The sequence below is a fragment of the Pipistrellus hanaki genome (genome assembly GCF_964339955.1).
Source record: "Pipistrellus hanaki genome assembly, chromosome: 1".
Classification (NCBI taxonomy): Eukaryota; Metazoa; Chordata; class Mammalia; order Chiroptera; family Vespertilionidae; genus Pipistrellus; species Pipistrellus hanaki.
In genome coordinates, this window is record NC_140503.1 from 97,235,497 (window position 1) to 97,254,027 (window position 18,531).

Sequence of the window (18,531 nt, forward strand, 5' to 3'; positions counted from 1 at the left end):
AGGTGTGGTAGAGGAATTCTAATACAAGAAAGGAAAACACTGCAGGGGTGAGCTTCCACCCTTTCACTGTACATAAAAACTGAGGCCAGGCAATGCTGATGCCAGGACCAGCAGAGAGCAGACAGAGGCTCTAGTTGCAGGAACTCTATAATAATACAGCCTTTTCTACTCCTGTTTGGGACAGGATGAGGTTGTTGCCCCAGAGGGAGCCAGGCCCCAGCCTGAAACTGTTAGGTAGAAGCCAGATTTCCAGGAGACAGGAGTCAGGGGGCCTGGGATTTTGGTACCAAATGACCTAATCTCCACCTGGAGGCCTTGAAAGAACCACTTCCCGCTCTCAGCCTGTCTCCTACTCCATGAAATGGGGAGAGGGGTGGTTCTACCCACCTATTCTAAGGCAAATGATACCACGGAATTGAGAATCCCTCCTTCATACTAGGAAACTGAGGCTCTGCAGAGCGGAGTGGTCAAGGTTGCAACACCAGTGGGCATCGGACAGGTGTAGAACCTCAGGCTGATGCCTCTCTGCCCAAATGGAATCCTGAGGAGACCTCAGAGGCAGAGGCCCAAAAGCCATATGTGCGTTGGGGTCCTTCCTCTTAGCCCTAATGTGAGACTCTGTCCCCAATCCTTTCAAGGGCAAAAGGAAGAGAGTGGGTGGGCCATCCTAACTCATATAAGTCTAATCTCTTCTGGGACTCTGTCCCAAATATTCAAGGTGGGGTCTGGGTCTGACTGAGCTGTAACGGTCCCCTCACCCCTCCATAGGAAGGAGTAGCCTAGCACGGGCCCTTTATTTTATTTTTTTAAATATATTTTATTGATTTTTTGCAGAGAGGAAGAGAGAGGGATAGAGAGTTAGAAACATCGATGATGATAGAATCATCTATCAGCTGCCTCTTGAACACCCCCTACTGGAGATGTGCCCACAACCAAGGTACATGCCCTTGACCGGAATCGAACCCGGGACCCTCAGTCCGCAGGCTGATGCTCTACCCACTGAGCCAAACCAGTTTCGGCACGGGCCCTTTAAGAAGGTTGTTGGGGGGGGTCAGAGAGGAGGACAGGCAGGGAGCCCAGGCCTGAAATCCGAGTGCTGGTTGGGCTGCTGCTCCGCCCCCAGAGTTAAGTAGACTATGTGCACGGGGAGCCCCAGCCCACACCAGAAGAGCTGACTTCTCTCAACTGGAGACTTTGGCGCTCAAGTCCGGCTGCCAGCCCGCTGCAATGCATGCAGGTCCTCGGCCCCGAACCCCAGCCCCTGCCCTGGCCCTGGCTTTGACCTTGGCTATGTTGGCAGAACCAACATCTGCAGGTAAGTGAGGGACCCGAGACTCCCAACCCAGACTGGCAGGAGCTGTGGAGGGTTCCTTCGGTAGAGAAAAGAGATGGGCCTCAGAAGTGGCCCCCAGACTAGGAAGCAAGGAGGCTGGACTCCTGCCACCCCAGGCTGGAGTCTCTGGGAATTCCACCAGAGATAGATGCTCTCATCTCAGGGTAATACGGGCTCTGGTTTACTGAGCGTGGCCCTAGGAATGGGTTGCCCAGGGTAGGGGCCCTTCATACCCAGTGGAGCCCCTTCAATGCCATCTGAGCTCCCTGAGCCCAGGAGGCCTTCCGTGACCACATGGTGCCCAATGGACACCCAGTGATGAAAAGTACCCCAGCCTCACCGCCCAGGCCAGGAATGGGGAGTGCTGCAATGCAAGAAATGGGGAGGGAGCCACCCTGCCCCACCCTGTGCTGGGGAGATGGGGCACAGGCACCTCAGTCTCCTCTGGTCCCCTCCAGCTGCCTCCCAGCTCTGTTCCTGCTCCTACTCACATTGTCCGAGACACACTTTCTGTCTGGCTTCTTCATCGCCACCTTCCTTCTGTCTTCCTCATCCCCCTTCTGTCTTTTTCTCTCTCCTCTCTCCTCACTGAGAAGTCTGGATTGGTGACAGACAGGACCACCCGCTCTTCAGCCTCCTAGAGGCAGGGCTGTTGCCTGTCCATATCCTGTGCTCCAACAGGGACTCGTCCCTCAGACAGCTCTGGGCAATGACACACCTCCCTGTCGCAGGCCTTGGTGGCTGACCCCAGCAGAGACTGGATGACAGTTTACCTTCTGAAGGGTGCTAGGATGTGTCCCCTCTGGGTCACAATGTCAGAAATCCCACCACTGCAGCATTCTTCCTTCAGTGAAAGCATAAGAATGTGGCCTCAGAACCCATCAGTCATTATACCCATGTATGAATCAGTGCTTCAGCCTTCAGCTTTCGGGACCATTCCCAAGAGCAACTTTGAGAAGAGGAAGGACTTGAGTCTCCCTGTCAGGGGCTCAGGCCACTAAAAGGGAAATGAGTCAGGGGAGAACCCCACACATACTGGGGTGAGTCAGAGCCAGATCCCCAGGCGTGCTACTCCCATCCCCAGGACTCCATGGTCTGGGTAGTGGTGAGTCTCTAGAGAGATGGGAAGGGGGCATCTGGGGTGATTAGAGAGGTCCGCTCATGTAGCCCCCCAGCCTCTAGCCATGGGAAAGGACCCAGCAGCACCACTTCCTTGGGTTCAACTGAGAGCCTCTCTCAAAACCTCCTCAATGTGCAGGTGCCATGCTGAGCAGTGAGGAGTGCACAGAAAATTATAAACTGAACTTGGTTTTATACAGGAGGTAGAAAAGCAGATTAGAACTCAAACAGCAATTCCTGTCATGTCTGCAAAGATCCTGATAAAGTGTATGGAGAAAAGAAATCCAGAGGCAAGCTGGGGCAGGGCAGAGTATGATCCTCGAGCCAAGGCTTGGAGGATGTGAAAGGAAGGGGTTTAATGAGCAAAGGTCTGAGGTGTTATGAGCAGAGGGATGTTGAGATAGAAAGGCCAGCAGCCTGGCTGAAAGGCACATTTTGAGCACAAGCCAGGAAAAGCAATTGCACTGGGGCACAGACACTATAAATGGCAAAATGCAGCCCACTGCCTATGCCCTGCTGAGGAGCCAACAAAGGTTTTAGAGAGGAGATGACATGATGCCAGTGGGGCTTTATAACATTAAGCCAACCCCTGCTTTAGGAAAGATTTGGAATTGGGTAGGGAGTGGGTGAGCAGGTATCCTCTCCCCGTCCCAGGCAGAATTCCTCTCCAAAAACCCATCTCTGTCACCATGCCTGGTTAACTCCCTTTCCTGGTGTCTGCAGTAGAGACAGCCCCTGCCTGAGGAGGGCGTCACCACTAGACACCTCTGGCCCCAAAGGCCCTCAAGGTACAAGAGTGAGGCACATTGGGCATCTAGGTCATGGGTCCTGAGAGTCGAACATTCTTGGAAGCCATCTGGTCCAGCCTTCCAATTGTACAGCCAGGGAAACTGAGGCCCCAGGGAGGAAACAAAGTGCCCTAAGTCCCACAGAGAAGCCCAGCTGCCAGTCCTGCTCTGAGGGAGTAGGTGAGGTATCCAGCTCCTTCAGAGCACTGCGGGAGGCCCTCAGCAGAGTAACCATTGGGGAAGACTGGGTTTGAGCTGATGTGGAGATGACAAAGTTGGAGGTCAGAATGAGCAAAGAAGGGGTATAGCTGCCTTTGAAAGGTAGGTGAGGGGTTGAAGTGGAACTCAGGCAAGAGCACCTGGTAGGGAGGGCTCCTGTGTAACCTGGATGGGGGCTCTGAATTAATGGGGCTGTCTTAGAGAGCACAGGGGACCGGGTGCAAAGAACTGAACCAGGGCAGACTCCGCTGGATGGTCTGGGGGAAACAGTCTCTGAGCCATGCACATACTAGCCTGAGCCTCAGGCAGGGCAGGGGCTAGGGCCTTCAGCCCAGCCCACCCAGTCTCTACAAAAACTGTTTCAGAACCAAGTATAACTGAGCCCCCTCCCAATGTTTGCCTGCCTGCCTGGGCAGGATAAGAAGGGCCTTTCAGTGCAGCTGCCTAGAGGGCCCAGAAGGGGGCCAGGCCAGGTGGACCAGGCCATTGGCGATGGCTAGGGGGAAGAGGGGCATGTGGAGAGTTCTCAGAGGAAATGTATAGGCACAGTCTGGGAACTGGGCATGCTGCCCAGGAGGGGGCTGGCAGTGGAGGGGGAGATGGAAATAACCCTGACATACACACTCATTGACGCATACAGATGTGGGCTCGCACATGAGTACAGACAACCTGGCACACAGCCAGATGCCCTCACAGACCTGGGTGGGTGGGTGGCTGCTGCCAGGAGCCCAGGGTGGCTGCTGCCTCCCTATCTGGGAATACAAGCCCCATTTCTCACAGACCTGGGCTGGGTGGTGCCTGAGGGGGAAGGAGGTGAGGGCAAGATGGGACCAGGGGTGCTATGCTGAGCTGTGGCTCCTATTTTGGTGCCAGGAGCAAATGAACAAAGACAGCCTGCTCACTGCCTGGTCCCTCTGCTCCTTCACTGCCTGTCCCCCAGTTCCCGGCCCCATCCAGCTCCCCTTTTCCTTCCAACATGCCCCCTGCCCAGCATATGTCTAGTTCTGTAGAGCTTTCTAGAGTTAAGACTTTTTCTCCGGGTGCAAATGTAGGTATGTTTCAGAAGTACTGTATTCATTGTTACTGAATGTGTAGGAGTCATTTTTCAATTAACTGAATTGGTATGAACAATTTTGTACTTGGATTTTCTCTGGGGTGAGGAACTCCTAGTTCTTCCTGCTTCTCGGGATAGTCCATAACTCTAAACAGGGGAGAGAGTGAAGCTGTTATAATAGGGCTCCTCCCTCCAGAGATACCCTATGGGGAGGCTAATCATATTGCCATGCAGCCTCACAGCCCTGCCAGTCAAAGACATCCATCCCCATTTTACAGTTGAAGAAATGAGGCTCAAAGAACAGGAAGGTCTGTCCTCAGGCCACTCTTTGGGCACACCGGCCATGGTGTTCTCACTCATCCCAACAACAGCTGGCTCTCCCAGATAAAACCAGGTGGACAGCCACTACCAGTGGGCATAGGCCCCCCAGCAGGGAAGAGAGATAGGTCATCAAGGGGAGACAGCTCCCAGAGGCCCCCAGATCTCTGTTCCCATCCCCACATGCTCCTCCAACATCCCACTTCTCCAAATCCTCTCCACCTTCTCATAGCATAAGCAAATCCTCTTCAAGAAAGCTCCGCACTCCTCCAACAGCTGGAATGGCAAAGGAAATCACATTTGTCTCCGATATAGGGGAGTGGCTCTGGGGCTGCTGGCAAGATGGTTTGGTGGCATGGCTCACCCATGTTCTGGACAGTGCTTATCCTGTTGACCATTCCTTCCTCCCACTCAACTCCTGCCCATGCCCTGCCAGCTCTCAGCCTTCGAATGAGTTGGCTCTACCAGGCCTTCCTCCACTGCTCATACTAAACTGTTTCAGTCTGTGTCTCTCGTGGCTTAACTGTCATGGTAGGTCAGCAAGACTGCCTCCCCCCACCCCCACCCCCCGCAGACCTTACTACAGAGACTGCTGATCCCAGGCCAGACCCCCATGGTTCACAAGGAAACCAGAACCCAGAGAGGGGCAATTATTTTCTCAGAGTCGCACAGCAAGTTTTTAGCAGGGCAGGGGCTGGGCCTCGCTGCTCTTTGGCCTTATACCCTGGCCTTGCCAATAAGACCAGTAGCTCCCTGAGAGCAGACCTCCTATTTGCTTTTCTCCAGGGTCTCCACTTCTTGCTGAGCACAAGCCTGGACCCACAAAGGAGCATAGAGATCACTGAGCCAACCAGGGGTTTCCAGGCTTTATATCCCCACATCTAGAAATCTAGGATACATGCCCCAACCCTAATTCATGCACAGCATTTCATGAACATTCATTTATAAATTGGGGCTTTATTTTTGATAAAGTATTCTGTGGCTTAAAAAAAAAAAAAAAAAAAAAAAAACTTGAAAACCAATGAATTGCTTTGAGTTAAAACATACTGAGAGCATAGGAGATGAATTGCTTTGAGTTAAAACACACTGAGAGCATAGGAGATTCAGGCCAGATACAAGGAAGAACTTCCTGGCTTTTATAGAATCTAAATCACAATTGTTACAAAGGATCCCTGGAGATTGTCCTTCCCCAGGTGGACAGTCTGGAGGCCCAAAGGCAGGGAGCAGAACACAATCCCAGCTTCCTCCCAGCCAGGCCTGGGGGCTTGGCCTCTCATGCCCCAGCATCCCATTCCTAATCCTCCTAGAGCCAAACTGGACATTCCTAAGCATCCAGGTAAGCAAGAGCCTCATGGCACCACCTGCCTATCCCCCCTCAAATACAAGCCTCCGCATGTTAAGTGATCCTGTGTCCCACCACCTAACCGATGGATCAGGACAGCAGATGATAATCCATAACCTCTAGCATCCTTCTACCTTTGCCCAGACAGTTCCCTACAACTGCCTTCCCTTTCTCTTCCCATCCTTCAAGGCCCAGTCTCAACATCACCACCTTTGGGAGCCTTTCCAACCATTGATTGCTGAGGCCCACAGCCTGGGCTGCCCTCCTTCTGGGCCCCTGCCTTGTATCTCTACGAGCTTACAAGCCTTTCTTCCCCTATCTTCATCTGGCCTCTGCCCCTTGGTCCATGACCTCCATCAGTGTGACACCCAGTAGGAGCATGAGCACTCACACATACCGTGTTGCTCAGCAGCGTGGCTCAGAGCCTAGCAAGGAGAGTGCCCAGTCCCTGAGACAGAATTCCTGGGGGAAACCCCCAACTCAGGACACAGAGCCCCAGCTCCATCACCAGAGCAGGGCCTCTGGCCTGAGTCAGCCTGCTCTCTGGGGAATAGAGGGGACTGGGAAGAGGAGACCAATTTCCGTTCCCCCCTAAGAGCAGCTCCTCCCCCACCCACATCTCAGGAGGCCAACTATAAATATCAGCAAGCCCTGGATGCTGATTCCCATGACACCAGCCCCTCCTTGCCCCCTTCCCTCATGCACATTGGCTGGGACCAGCCCACACTCCTGCAGCTTTAGGCCAGCCAACAGGCAGGCCTCAGGCACACACACACACACACACACACACTTCCCACAGTGGTCAAGAAAGGAACAAATCATCCTTTTTGGGTGCTTTGAGCTCCCTTTTCACTCTCAGTTCTTACTCAGGCCCCTCATGTCCCCACTGTGAGTCCTTAGCTCTGGGAACCTCTATAGGGCTGGGGATGAAAGAGGCAGAAATATAATGATAAAGAACACAGTATTAGAGAGTCTAGGATTTAATTACAGCCCTACCACTGGATGCATGATCTTGGTCAAGGGATTTGGCCTTTCTGATCCTGAGTTTTCTCCTCTCTAAAACGGATAAATAATGCCTACTTCCTCTATTCGTCAAGGATGAAAGCCCTTTACCTAGAATAGGTATCTGCTCCTGAGGTTGCTGTTACTCTATTTCCATCTCCTTCGGGAATGGGGGCAGCAGCCCCAGCAAGATGGAGGCTCCTGCTTAGGAATCTTTCAGAAAGGTCCCAAGGTGGGGTATTGGATGTGGAGGCCCTCTGAGAGGGTCTTTGTGGGATAAAGTGACATGGAAAAGACAGCCATGACAGCCTGCCCAGGACTCTTCAGAAAAGGGCCAGGGGGGAGGAAGTCTGCGTCTGACTGACCCTCTTGGCTGAGACCTGCATGCCCTTCCCACTGTGAGTAGAAGCAGCCATGACCCAAATCCCTCCCAGCACTGACCCAAATCCTAATAGTCCCTTAGATGGATATCACTGAGCCAGAGTGCAATACAATCAATGTCTGCTGAACAAATGAACAAATGATACTCAGACCTGTCCCGAAAGCAGATGAGCCGGGACAAAGAGAGAACAGGCACCAGCACTTCTACATGACAGGGAGCCTAACCACCTTTCTCTTCCTCTGCCCACCCCTCGGGGGCCCCTCCAGAGGTAGGGGCAGAAGTCCAGGGCCATGAGATGGCTCAACTGCAGAGTTCCCATGGATATTACCACAACTCATAAGCGGCAGTGACTGCATAGTGAGGAACAAAATGCAAACTGAGGGAGTGGGGTACCCTCTCTGCCCTAAGCTGCTTGGAGCCATTGGGATGTTGGTGATGAGTCCCTGTATGTGTGAGATCAGGGCTGGTAGAGATGAGGGGAAGTGAGTTTCAGGAAATGAGCAGCCAAGAAGGGTGGAGATGCCACTGGAGGGACACTGGATAATAAACTTGCCAGAGCCTGGGCCCCAGCTCAAAATCCCACTGTGTGGGTTTTCTCTGCCTTCACCCCCAGAGGGGTAACTCTTCTCAACAGACCTTTGGGCAGATCCCAGCTAGCTCCCTGGATGTGAGCTAATCCTATATAATGAACAGTGGAACAACTGGTTGCTATGATGTGCACTGACCACCAGGAGGAAGACGCTCAATGCAGGAGCTACCCCCAGTCTGCGGGCCCCAATCAACAGTGGCAGTGGGGGATGGAACTGGTGAGCGGGCTGCACTAGACCAGCCAAGGCAGGTGCCAGGGGTCCACCCCCCCCCCCAACCCCCGATCACCCTGCTGATTGCCCCACAGATCGGCCCTGATCGCCAACCAAACCTAGGGACCCTATCCATGCAGGAATTTTGTGCACTGGGCTTCTAGTAGCTAATAAAATCCAGGCCCCAAATGATGGCTGAGATTCTACTTCTGGGCATCTGGTGCCCACATGCTTCCAGCCACCCATGTGGACCCCAGCTGAGCCTCTCCAGGGGAGGTATAGTTGTTCCCCTTATCCATGGGGGATACTTTCCAAGACTCCCAGTGGATACCTGAAACCTCAGAGAGTACCAACTCCTATACATACTATGTTCTTTCCTAAACAGGCACACCTAGTTTTATTGTGCTTCACAGATACTGCTTTTTTTTTTTTTTTTTTACAAATTGAATGTTTGTGTCAACCCTTTGTCAAACAAATCTATTTGTGCCATTTTTCATATTATGGATAACATTTCTTAGCAATAAAGTATTTTTATTAGAATATTAAAGAGGGAGAGAGAGAGACATCAATGTGAGAGAGATACATCGATCAGTTGCTTCCCACACACTCCCTGACCAGGAATTAAACCCACACCCTTCCAGTTCATCAGACTGATGAACCAACTGAGTCACACTGACCAGGGCAGCAATAAAGTATTTTTAATTAAGGTATGTAGATTGGTTTTTGTTTTTTGTTTTTTTAGATATACTGCTATTGCATACTAAATAGACTACAGTATAGTGTAAACATAGCCTTTATATGCACTGGGAAACCAAAAAAATTGTGTTCCTCACTTTATCACAAAGCTCACTTCATTGTTGTGGTATGGACGCAAACCCTCAATATCTCCGAGGTATGCTTATACATTTTCACTTAAAGGAAGCAATTCACGACTTCTCTTTGACATATCTAAATTGCCAAATCATTAGTCTTGCACTTTGGGGCCATTAGTAAAATAAGGATTACTTGAACACCACAGCCAATCTGATCTGATCATTTAACTAGCTTCTAAGTGATAAAGAGGCAGGAGCACATACAGTGTGGAGACGCTGGACAAAGTGATGATCCATCGCACTATCAGAATGGTACACAATTTAAATATTTATGAATTATTTCTGGAATTTCCATTTAATATTTTCAGAACATGATTGACCATAAAACCACAGAAGCAAAACTACAAATTAGGGGGTACTTTGTACTCAGATGGGAGCCTGTCCCTTCAACTGTTGACAGCCTTGGGGAAGGGGAGAAGTTGTAGGGATCTGGGTGGTCTTAGTCAGACCTCTGTTCCTCTCTCGGTCTCTTCATCCTTCAAGGTCAACTCTAAAATTATGAGCTTGCCGAAACCGGTTTGGCTCAGTGGATAGAGTATCAGCCTGCGGACTGAAAAGTCCCGGGTTCGATTCCAGTCAAGGGCATGTACCTTGGTTGCAGGCCCATGCCCAGTAGGGGGTGTGCAAGAGGCAGCTGACCGATGACTCTCTCTCATCGATGTTTCTGACTCTCTGTCCCTTTCTCTTCCTCTGTAAAAAATCAATAAAATATTTAAAAACAAAAAATAATAAAATAATAATAATAATTATGAGCTCAAGCCTCTTAGAAATAGGACAGGAGACTCTGCTTCTGTCCAGACAGAGCCAGATGCTTGTTCTGGGCCATATAACAAGGTAGGCTGGGCCTGGGACAGGACTGAGAGGCAGCCCAGCCTGCCAGAGCTCCCAGGCATTGGGAAACTGATTTTCTCTGTGGCACAAAGCCCTGGGGCTCTCCTGAAATGAGAGTAGCTGCTTCTCTCCATTCCCACTTCCCATCTTACCCCCTCACCCAGCCCCACCCTGCCAAAAATAAACCCAGACCACCCTGTCTTGTACCAGCTAGACCCACCCAGCCCCTCCAGGGGCAGCTGAGTCACCGCTTGGAGCTGCTGCTTTTTTTAACCGTCTGAGTCACCAGTGTGGCTAAGTCTCCATGACACATATCTCAGGCTGCAGCCCCCAAAGATCCAAATGGAGGAGGAGTCAGAATAGAAGCTGGCAGCAGGTGTGAGGAACTCAGGCTAGCGCCTTCAGGCCTGAGGAACTCACCCCCTAGCAATCCAGAGCCCAGACCTGCCCCTAATGATCCTGGCACTACCCTGCCCCATCTGCCCAAGACAGTCCTTCAGGAATTTTGGTGACAAAGCCCATCTGCATGGGCCCTGCTTCCACAGCATTTCTTTGCTTCTAAATAGGTCTGGGCTTCCCACCCTGAGATTGCCAAGAACGGAGGGTCTACAGGCCCTGAGCCCTGCAGGGTAGGAGTGAGCATGGCTTGGCTTTCTGAGGTGAAGGCCACAGAGATGTCCAATTCCTGCCTTTCCTCACTGGATCCAACTCAGACTCTGCCCACTCTGCCCAGAGCACCAGGAAGATGTTTTGTGGGACAGAAGCCCCCTGATTCTATTTTTTTCAATCTTTCTTTGTTCTCTCTGTGTCCCTTCCACACACAGGATCAACTGAACTGCAGAATTCTCCCCTATCCTTGTCTCTCTCTCTCTGCCTCTGTCAGCCCCATCTCTCTGGCCTTGCTCTGTTCTTCCTTTACCCAGTCCTGGTGGCAATCCAAAGTGCTCCCTCTGCAGCTGGCACCTCCACAGGTTCTTCTCTGCCTTCCCAGAAGACATGACACACCTCACCTCCACCCATTCCCACAGAGACTCTGGGCTCCAGGGACCAATCCAAAGAGAAAGTTTCCATCTCCCTCACCCAAGTCCCCTCCTTCCCCTGTCCAAAAACACAGCTATATCCTGTCCCAGGGAGTGTCAAGATCCCACAGGCACTTCCTTAGCAGCTGAGAAGGAGTGGGGGGAGGGAGGTTGTTAAGGAGGGGGCCTTGGAGGCCTCCTTCCTCCTTCCCCCTCCTTTCCCCAGCCTGTTTGGAGCCTGCACAGCCTCAAATCCCATCTATCTCCTGTCTGTGCTATGGACTCTAGCTATAAATAGGGGCTCTGATTCTATTTTCTTTAAAAACAAGCACCAGACTCTGTTACCACAGGCCCAGAAAAGCACTCCCTGGCTGGGGCAGGGTGGGGACATTGTGTCCAGGCCCCTGCCTCTGGGCACTGGGGCCCTAAAGGGCAGAGGGGAACTAGAAAGAAGCTTGGAGGGGAGAGAGGTTGGGTAGAGCTGGTCAAGCCCCCAGGTGCCATCCTTGCCAGCAGTCCACTAGGGAATACGGCTGCCCCTCTCATCCTCCTGGGCCCACCCTCCTTTCTTCCCGTCTCCCTTCACCAAGCAGCCAGTCTTATCCCAAGACTCACAGTGTTCAAGGAGAGAAGTGACAGTGACACAACTCCCCAAGCCACAGTGGAGTGTCTGTATCCCCAGTGCAGAGGAGCTTTGGGCTGTAGGGAAAGATAAGGTGAACTTTTATGAAGGAGCATGAGGGCATTTCACAGGCAGAGAAGAAAGAAGAGCTCGCCATGTAGAAGGCCCTGAGCAGAGACTAGGAGGAAGAACCTGACAGGTATAAAAGAAAAAGCCCAAGGTCTTGTGAGGGTGGCACATGGGGTGTTCAAGGGAGGTGCAAAAGAAAGCCTGAGGAGCAGGGGCAAGGTCACCCACCACCCCACATCAGTGCTGCAGTAGGGGGCTGGGGTTTGGTCATGGATCAATGGGGAGCCACCAAAGTATTCCAGGCAAAGAAGGATGATGGAGTGACTTTCATTTTAGGTTAACTGTAGCTGCTGTTAGCAAAACGAAACAGAAAATTTATAAAGCCAGGCAATTGATGGTGGCCATCTGCTTTGCGGGATAGCACAGAGGAGCAAGAGGGGGAGATGAATTTGAAGGAGAATTTAAGAGTAGGATAGGTGTCCATGAGGAGGGAGGAGGAGAATGTCTGAAACAACTTTTAGATTTCTGCCTAGCAGGGGGTGGGTGGAGGGACCTTCACTGACTGGGAGCAGAGATGACACTGTCTGGCTTGAGATGAGTGGGCTTGGGTTTGGGGGTTCCTAGAGTTGTTCCTGGTGTAGATGTCTAGGGGTCTCTGGCTGATGCCAGAGACAGAGATGTGGTACCATAGCAAAGAAGTGGTGCCTAAGGCCAGGAAAGAGAGATGGGCTAGGGAATGTGGCAGGATGGGCACAGCTTGGAGATACTGACAGGCTAGAGAGGTTACATAATTAGTGGACATGCTAGGTAGGGACCTATGTCAAAGGATTCAGGCCTGTCGTGAGAGGACTCAATCTGAGGACCTCTGGGAGACCTGGTTGGCGCAGAGGCCACTAGCAAGGACACTCGGCTACCTGGTCCCCCCTCACAGGCCACACCCTCCTGGCAGCACGCCACCAGTATGGGAGCTTGCTGTTCTGCCTATCTGCTGTCAGCTCTGCCAATAGAAAATCCCTCATGTGGGCCAAATTCTTCCTCATTTAATCTTTATATTCCCTTAGGTGCTGGTACTTCCTTTGTCAGTACATGTGTCTGGTCCTCCTGAATGATAGATGCCCTGGGCACAGGACACAGGCTCTGGGCCCTGTTCTCAAGAATGTTCAGTCTGGCCAGGCCTGTCATCTCTTAGGCCAGAGGTGAATTCTGCTGTATCCACCGTAGTGACCACACCTCTCCACCAGCAGTTCTTCTTGGTCTGAGCTAGGCTGAGCTGGCCAGGGCTCAGGTGTTATGTGTCAGTCTCCACACCTAAGTCCCTTTTCACAAATGGGAAAACTGAGGCCACAAAAGGTATGGCAGCATGTGGCTCTGAGTATAGAGTGTGTGTGCATGTGTGTGTGTGTGTGTGTGTGTGTGTGTGTGTGTGTGTGTGTGTTTTGGGGGGGTCCCTGACCCAAGCCTCTGATTTCCCCAGGTCTCCTGGATATGGAACTTCTGTCTGTGGGGTCATCCTACCTCCCTTCCCTATATTTCAGATGGGAGGACTAAGGCAAAGATAGTGGTGTCTTCTCTAAGGCACATAGCCTATTGAGCACCAGTTGCTTCAAATTGGTCTAGACCTCTGCCTGACTTCCACTGTTCCCCCATCCCAGCTCAAACTCACTGTCTCTAAGCCATCTGCCAGGCTCAGAAAAACTCTGAGGCACCTCTACAACACCTGCCCTCTGAGATTTCTCATCTCAGAACAGAAGGGATTCTGCCAGAGGGGATGCCCTCTCAGCCTCCTAAAGGCAGGCTTCTCACACCTCCCACCTCTCCAGCCTCTTCCATGACCTCTAAGACCTCTATGGGCTGGTGGATCAGAGAGGTACCTTCTTCACTGCTGACTCACTTATCACTATTTTCTGGAACATGTCATCCTCAGCCAGCCCTGAAGATCCAAAGCCAGACCTCATCCAGCCATGCTGGAGAGGTCAGCTGCCAAACCATGCATGGAAAACAAATGCTCTCCTCTTCCCTCACTCCCTTCCTCCTCTACTACTCCCAGCCCTGAAAGAGGGAGTCTTGAGGACAGGAAGGGAAAAAGTGTGTCTTCCCCAGGCAGGGGGCCAGTTCTCACACTCAGGCAGATGCTTCACTTCCAAGTCACACATAGCAATCAAACCCCCTTCCATGCATATGCCCTGCCCTGACACCTACAGTTGCAGGCTCAGGAAGCACACTACAAGGTCCTGAATCCCACTCCACAGCTGCCCTTTTTGCCCTACTATGGGTAGCTATCCTCCTTGCCTCAGTTTTCTCACTTGTAAAATGAGAGCAATCTCATGGGGACCCTGCTGGGGGTGGGGGCTGGGCAGGCCAGATGCCAGGCAAGTTCCTTCACTCTTTCTTCCCTCCAGAACCCCTACCTCAGCCCAGTAAACTGAGATGAGGAACCCATATTTCCTCCAGGGCCAGGAAAGCCAGGGGAAAGGGAATGTGGATGAGGGCCTAAAAAATCCTCCCTATATAAGGAGGAAAATCATAGGACAAGGAAAAGCCTTTCTGTGCTTCAAGCCACAGAAGCCCCACCCCTTCATGCCTCTGGCTTGGAGAACAGAAGGCTTCCACAAAGACTCCACTGAGGGCCCTGCTTCCTCCCGCCCAGCCTTCCAGCTTGGGTGGACTCTGGGCTGCTTCTTCCAGCAAAACCTTTCATTTTCTCTCCCACTTCCTCTGTGTCCCACGTGGCCTCAGGGTAGGAACAGATGGCTGGGAGCCCAGGACACCAATTCTGCTCCATCAGTATCTGTGGAACAAGCTCAGTATCTTAACTCACTAGTCCCCTGCTTCCTCTCCAGAGGCACTCGCCTTCCAGTGGGATTCCTAAATTGGACATGTTCCTCAGTGTGTGGCCCTTGGCATGGATGGCCTTCAGGTGCTTGGTCAGAAGACCAATAGCTGAGGCCAGTGACCAGGGTCAGGGCTCAGCCTATAAGTGAAGAAGCCGTTGTCCTGCCCTGAACTCCTTGGCAACCAAACACAAGGTCAAGTACCCTGAGAGTGAGTCTTGTGGTCAAGAGTCCTCAAAGTGAGGAGGAATAGGGACCACAGCTGAGGTCTCTGTAGTGTTGAGATATAAAGACAGGGGTTTGCCACAGGTACAGGAGCCTCTCCAACAGCCTACCCTCAGTGATTCCCACTGGGACAAGCAATTGTCTCCTAAGAGAAACAGGAATGGCCACTGTTTTAAGTTCCCCAGGACTTTGAACTAATCTACTGTTGTTCCTATGGCCATGCCTTGAGCATGCTTAAATAGCCCTGGGTTATGGACTCCATCTGGAACCAAGGACACAGGTAATGAGCACTGAGGGTGCCAGGTGCTTGAGCATCTTCCAGGTGACAGGTCCAGTATTGAGACAGGCTGGGCCCACCACACCCAATCCTCCCTTGTTCTGCACTCACTTCCTCCACTACCCACTGTGCAAGGGTTAGGGTCTGCGCTGCTCCGTGGGACTGAGTTCTCATACCAGTACATTTCTCCCAACTCTGCAATGGGTGGGAGCAGCATAGGGAACATCAGCCCCATCAGGTTTTAATTCAGAGGAAACTTCCCTACCCCAGCCTCATTAGAGGTTCTCTGGCTTGGGCAGCAGAATATTGGGAGGGCCCAGCTACAAGGGAAGGCCACCTGGCCCATCTCCGCTCTCACACAGGGCCATTCACAAAGACACCCAGGAAGACAAAGGACCCTTCACCCTTGCTTTGACACTCCCAGAATATCCCACTCTTCGGACTCCCCTGAGGGACCCTCCCAACCTCACCCCCTCCCTACCCTGTATCTGGAACCAGGATTTGTCACCCATGGTGGAAGAGTCCAGCTTTACCTAGAGCAGGAACTCCTTTGTCCCCAACTGGCTTGTAGGGTGTCCCCTCCTCACCCTCCTTGTTCCTGTCCACAGCAGCAGACTCACTGCCGACATCCTGCCTTCTCCATCTCTCTTGGGTTTTCCCTTCCCCATCTCCCTCAGGCCTCAGTCTGGATCCCTGAGTTCAGCCTTTGTGGAGGAAGGGTCTTTATTTTACATTCTCTGGTGTGTTTTGTTGTTGTTGTTTTGTTTTTGTTGTTAATCTTCACCTGGGGATATTTTTCCATTGATTTTTAGAGAGAGTGGAAAGAGGGAGATAGAGAGAGAGACACATCATCTGGTTGCCTCCCACATGAGAGGCCAAGATCGAGCCTGCAACCGAGGTATGTGTCCTTGAGGAGAATCAAACCCTTCAGTTCAGAGGCCAACACTCTAACCACTGAGCCAAACTTGCTAGGGCCCATTCTCAGTTTTAATATCTTTCTCAGGCTTTCTGTCTTTCCTAGGTTGGTTCTCCTACATCCCTATCATTCCAATATTGTATTTGTGGATGAATGAGGTTCTGCTTTCTCTCACCATCCATCTCAGCTCCTGCTGTTTCTGTACCAATAAGTCCTTCCTCAGCAGCACACATCCAGCTCTCCCACCATCCACACTTGACTGTGCGCCTAGGCTCTCCCCACTGGCCATCCTGCCCAGCAACTCTCAGCTCCCAAACTTTCTCCCTTATAAAGTCAGACAGCAGCAAACACCCAGGAATGCTGCTGCTGCCCATGACGCATGCAGCTGTGGGACTGCCTGGCTGCCCCCAAGCGACCAGGAATGTGGCAGGAGCAGGCACAAGGAATCAATTGCCAGGGAGGCATGAGGTGCTTGTGGGGGTGCCCAGACAGGTGGCAGGGCAAGAACTGCAGGCTTTCTGCTTCTCTCTGTCAAATAGCTTCTCCTCTGGGGTCTCAAGTGTTCAAAGAAATGGAAGCCAAATCCTCCCACTGCAGGCAGGGCTACAAAGAATTTTGATATTGTGGAACCCCCAACCTAGGAAGTGGGGACCCAGGACTGATAAGGCAAAAGGTCCCAGGCCAGACTCTTTAGACTGTTCTGGAGCAAGGGTGATGTTCCCAGATACAACCCGAATAGGACAGAGGGAAGAAGGGAGGCAAAGACAAAGCAGGGAGAAATGAGAAAAAACAAAGGTAGAGACAGGCAGCAGGATGGCTGAAGAGCCAAGATAGAGCCAAGGAGAGACAGTCTGACTAGCCTATACCTAAGGACTCAGAAGGAGCAGGGTCTGCAGCAGCCTACCCCTCCACCCTCGCCCCAACTGGAAAGGCACCATGTTTGAGAACTGTGCCTAGCCTGGGAGGTGGTCGGCAGCCTTATGTGCACATACTCTGCCCCTTGTCCCAAGAGCCTGTTGACAGGCAGACACATGGGCATCATAATGGAAGTAAGCCTCAGGGTTAGCATCCCCCAGGAGCAGGAGCCAGGTTCCCATTCATAAATGTCCTAGGAGTGTCCCCAGAAAACCAGAAGATGCCCACATACCTGTGCCCTGCCAGAGGGTGGCTTGCTAGAGGCCCTTGGCCTAGGCTTCATCTCCCCATGTGAGAAGGGACTTGGTAGGGAAGGACACAAGCTCTTTCTGTGCTCCCAGCCCCCGTCTCAGGAAGAGGGATGGAGCTGCCCAGCCCTGGGCACAGACAGCAGTGCCCTGTTCATGGGCAGGAAGGGTGGGGTGTTATGGGCCTTCTCCACCTTCAGTAAACCACTTAGATGGATGGGTGCCAAGGAGGAGGGGCAGAAACCCTTCAGGAACACAGGGCCCCTTTCACGGAGCCAGGCTCAGCCAAGTCATGGTGGGTGGGCACTGAGGGACAAGACAGGCCTAGGCACAATCACTGTTCTGTTCTGGAGGCTCCCAGCTACCCCCACCTCACCCCCAACACACACACACACACACACACACACACACACACACACATACACGCACACACACACACACACACACACACGCACAGACACGCAGCCTTATGCAAATTCAAAACACACCCCCAGCAGCCACCCACATACTTGTACACACATGCACTGTATTACTCTGGACACTCACCTATGTGCCTTCTTCTAGGCAGAGAAACTCATACAAGTGGGACTCTTCTTGCTCCTTCACTTATCCCCCTGACCCTGTGGAGCATCCTGCTCCCACCATTCTGAAAGCTTGGCACCACTCAGGCAGCCCACAACATGAACTCTCTGCACACCCATGCTAGAGAGCAAACCTCTGGATGGAGGAGAGACCTCCAGGACTAATCCCAACAGACAGGAGGAGAAAGGATTGGAAGGAGAGCCCATTTTACAAAATGGTGACCGGGAGGGAAGCCTCCTGTACACCGCACACTGGGGATCAAGCCTCCAACCCTACCTAGCATGGGCCCTTCTCCAGCTGTGCAGGCCTGAGCTGGTATTTAGATGAATCATGGGTCTTCTTGATCCAAGAGAATCAAGGGGAGATCTCCAGACAGTTCTAATGCCTCCTCTCCTCCAACATTCCTGAGCCTATATGTTCCCGTAGGTCGCTCACTTGTCCTTGTTCTTGCTGCACATTTCCCTCCCTCTCTGCTCCTCTATACCACCTTTATCTCCCCTAGGAAGCCCTTTGGGATTGACTTCTACTTATTACTTCTTTATCCTGCACCACCTATTCATTCAAATACCCTCTCCAACTGCCCCCTCCCCAGGACAGAGATTCTAGTTTCTTACAACTGCAGCCATCAGAGACAGTAAGGGGCAGAAGAAGAACAGAAAGTAGAGGCAGTGAGATTGGGGGCAAGGACTGTCAGAGTTTCCAAAACCCTGGCCAGCAAGGCCTCAGAAGCCTCTGTTGGGATAGGGTGGAGGGGCTGCCTGGTCTGT

The 18,531-nt window shown here is 52.1% G+C and overlaps 2 protein-coding genes across 3 annotated transcripts in view; one reads left to right on the forward strand and one right to left on the reverse strand.

Annotated features, from left to right (window-relative positions):
• Positions 1–18,531, reverse strand: part of SNX33 (sorting nexin 33) — a 98,325-nt gene that overhangs the window by 16,119 nt on the left and 63,675 nt on the right. The gene's annotated exons all lie outside the window — the stretch shown is intronic.
• Positions 1,115–18,531, forward strand: part of CSPG4 (chondroitin sulfate proteoglycan 4) — a 36,607-nt gene continuing 19,190 nt past the window's right edge. Inside the window, exon 1 of the mRNA XM_084905470.1 lies at positions 1,115–1,315. Within this exon, the coding sequence (XP_084761596.1) occupies positions 1,228–1,315 (88 nt within the window). The 5' untranslated portion in view covers positions 1,115–1,227. The remainder of the gene's footprint in view (positions 1,316–18,531) is intronic.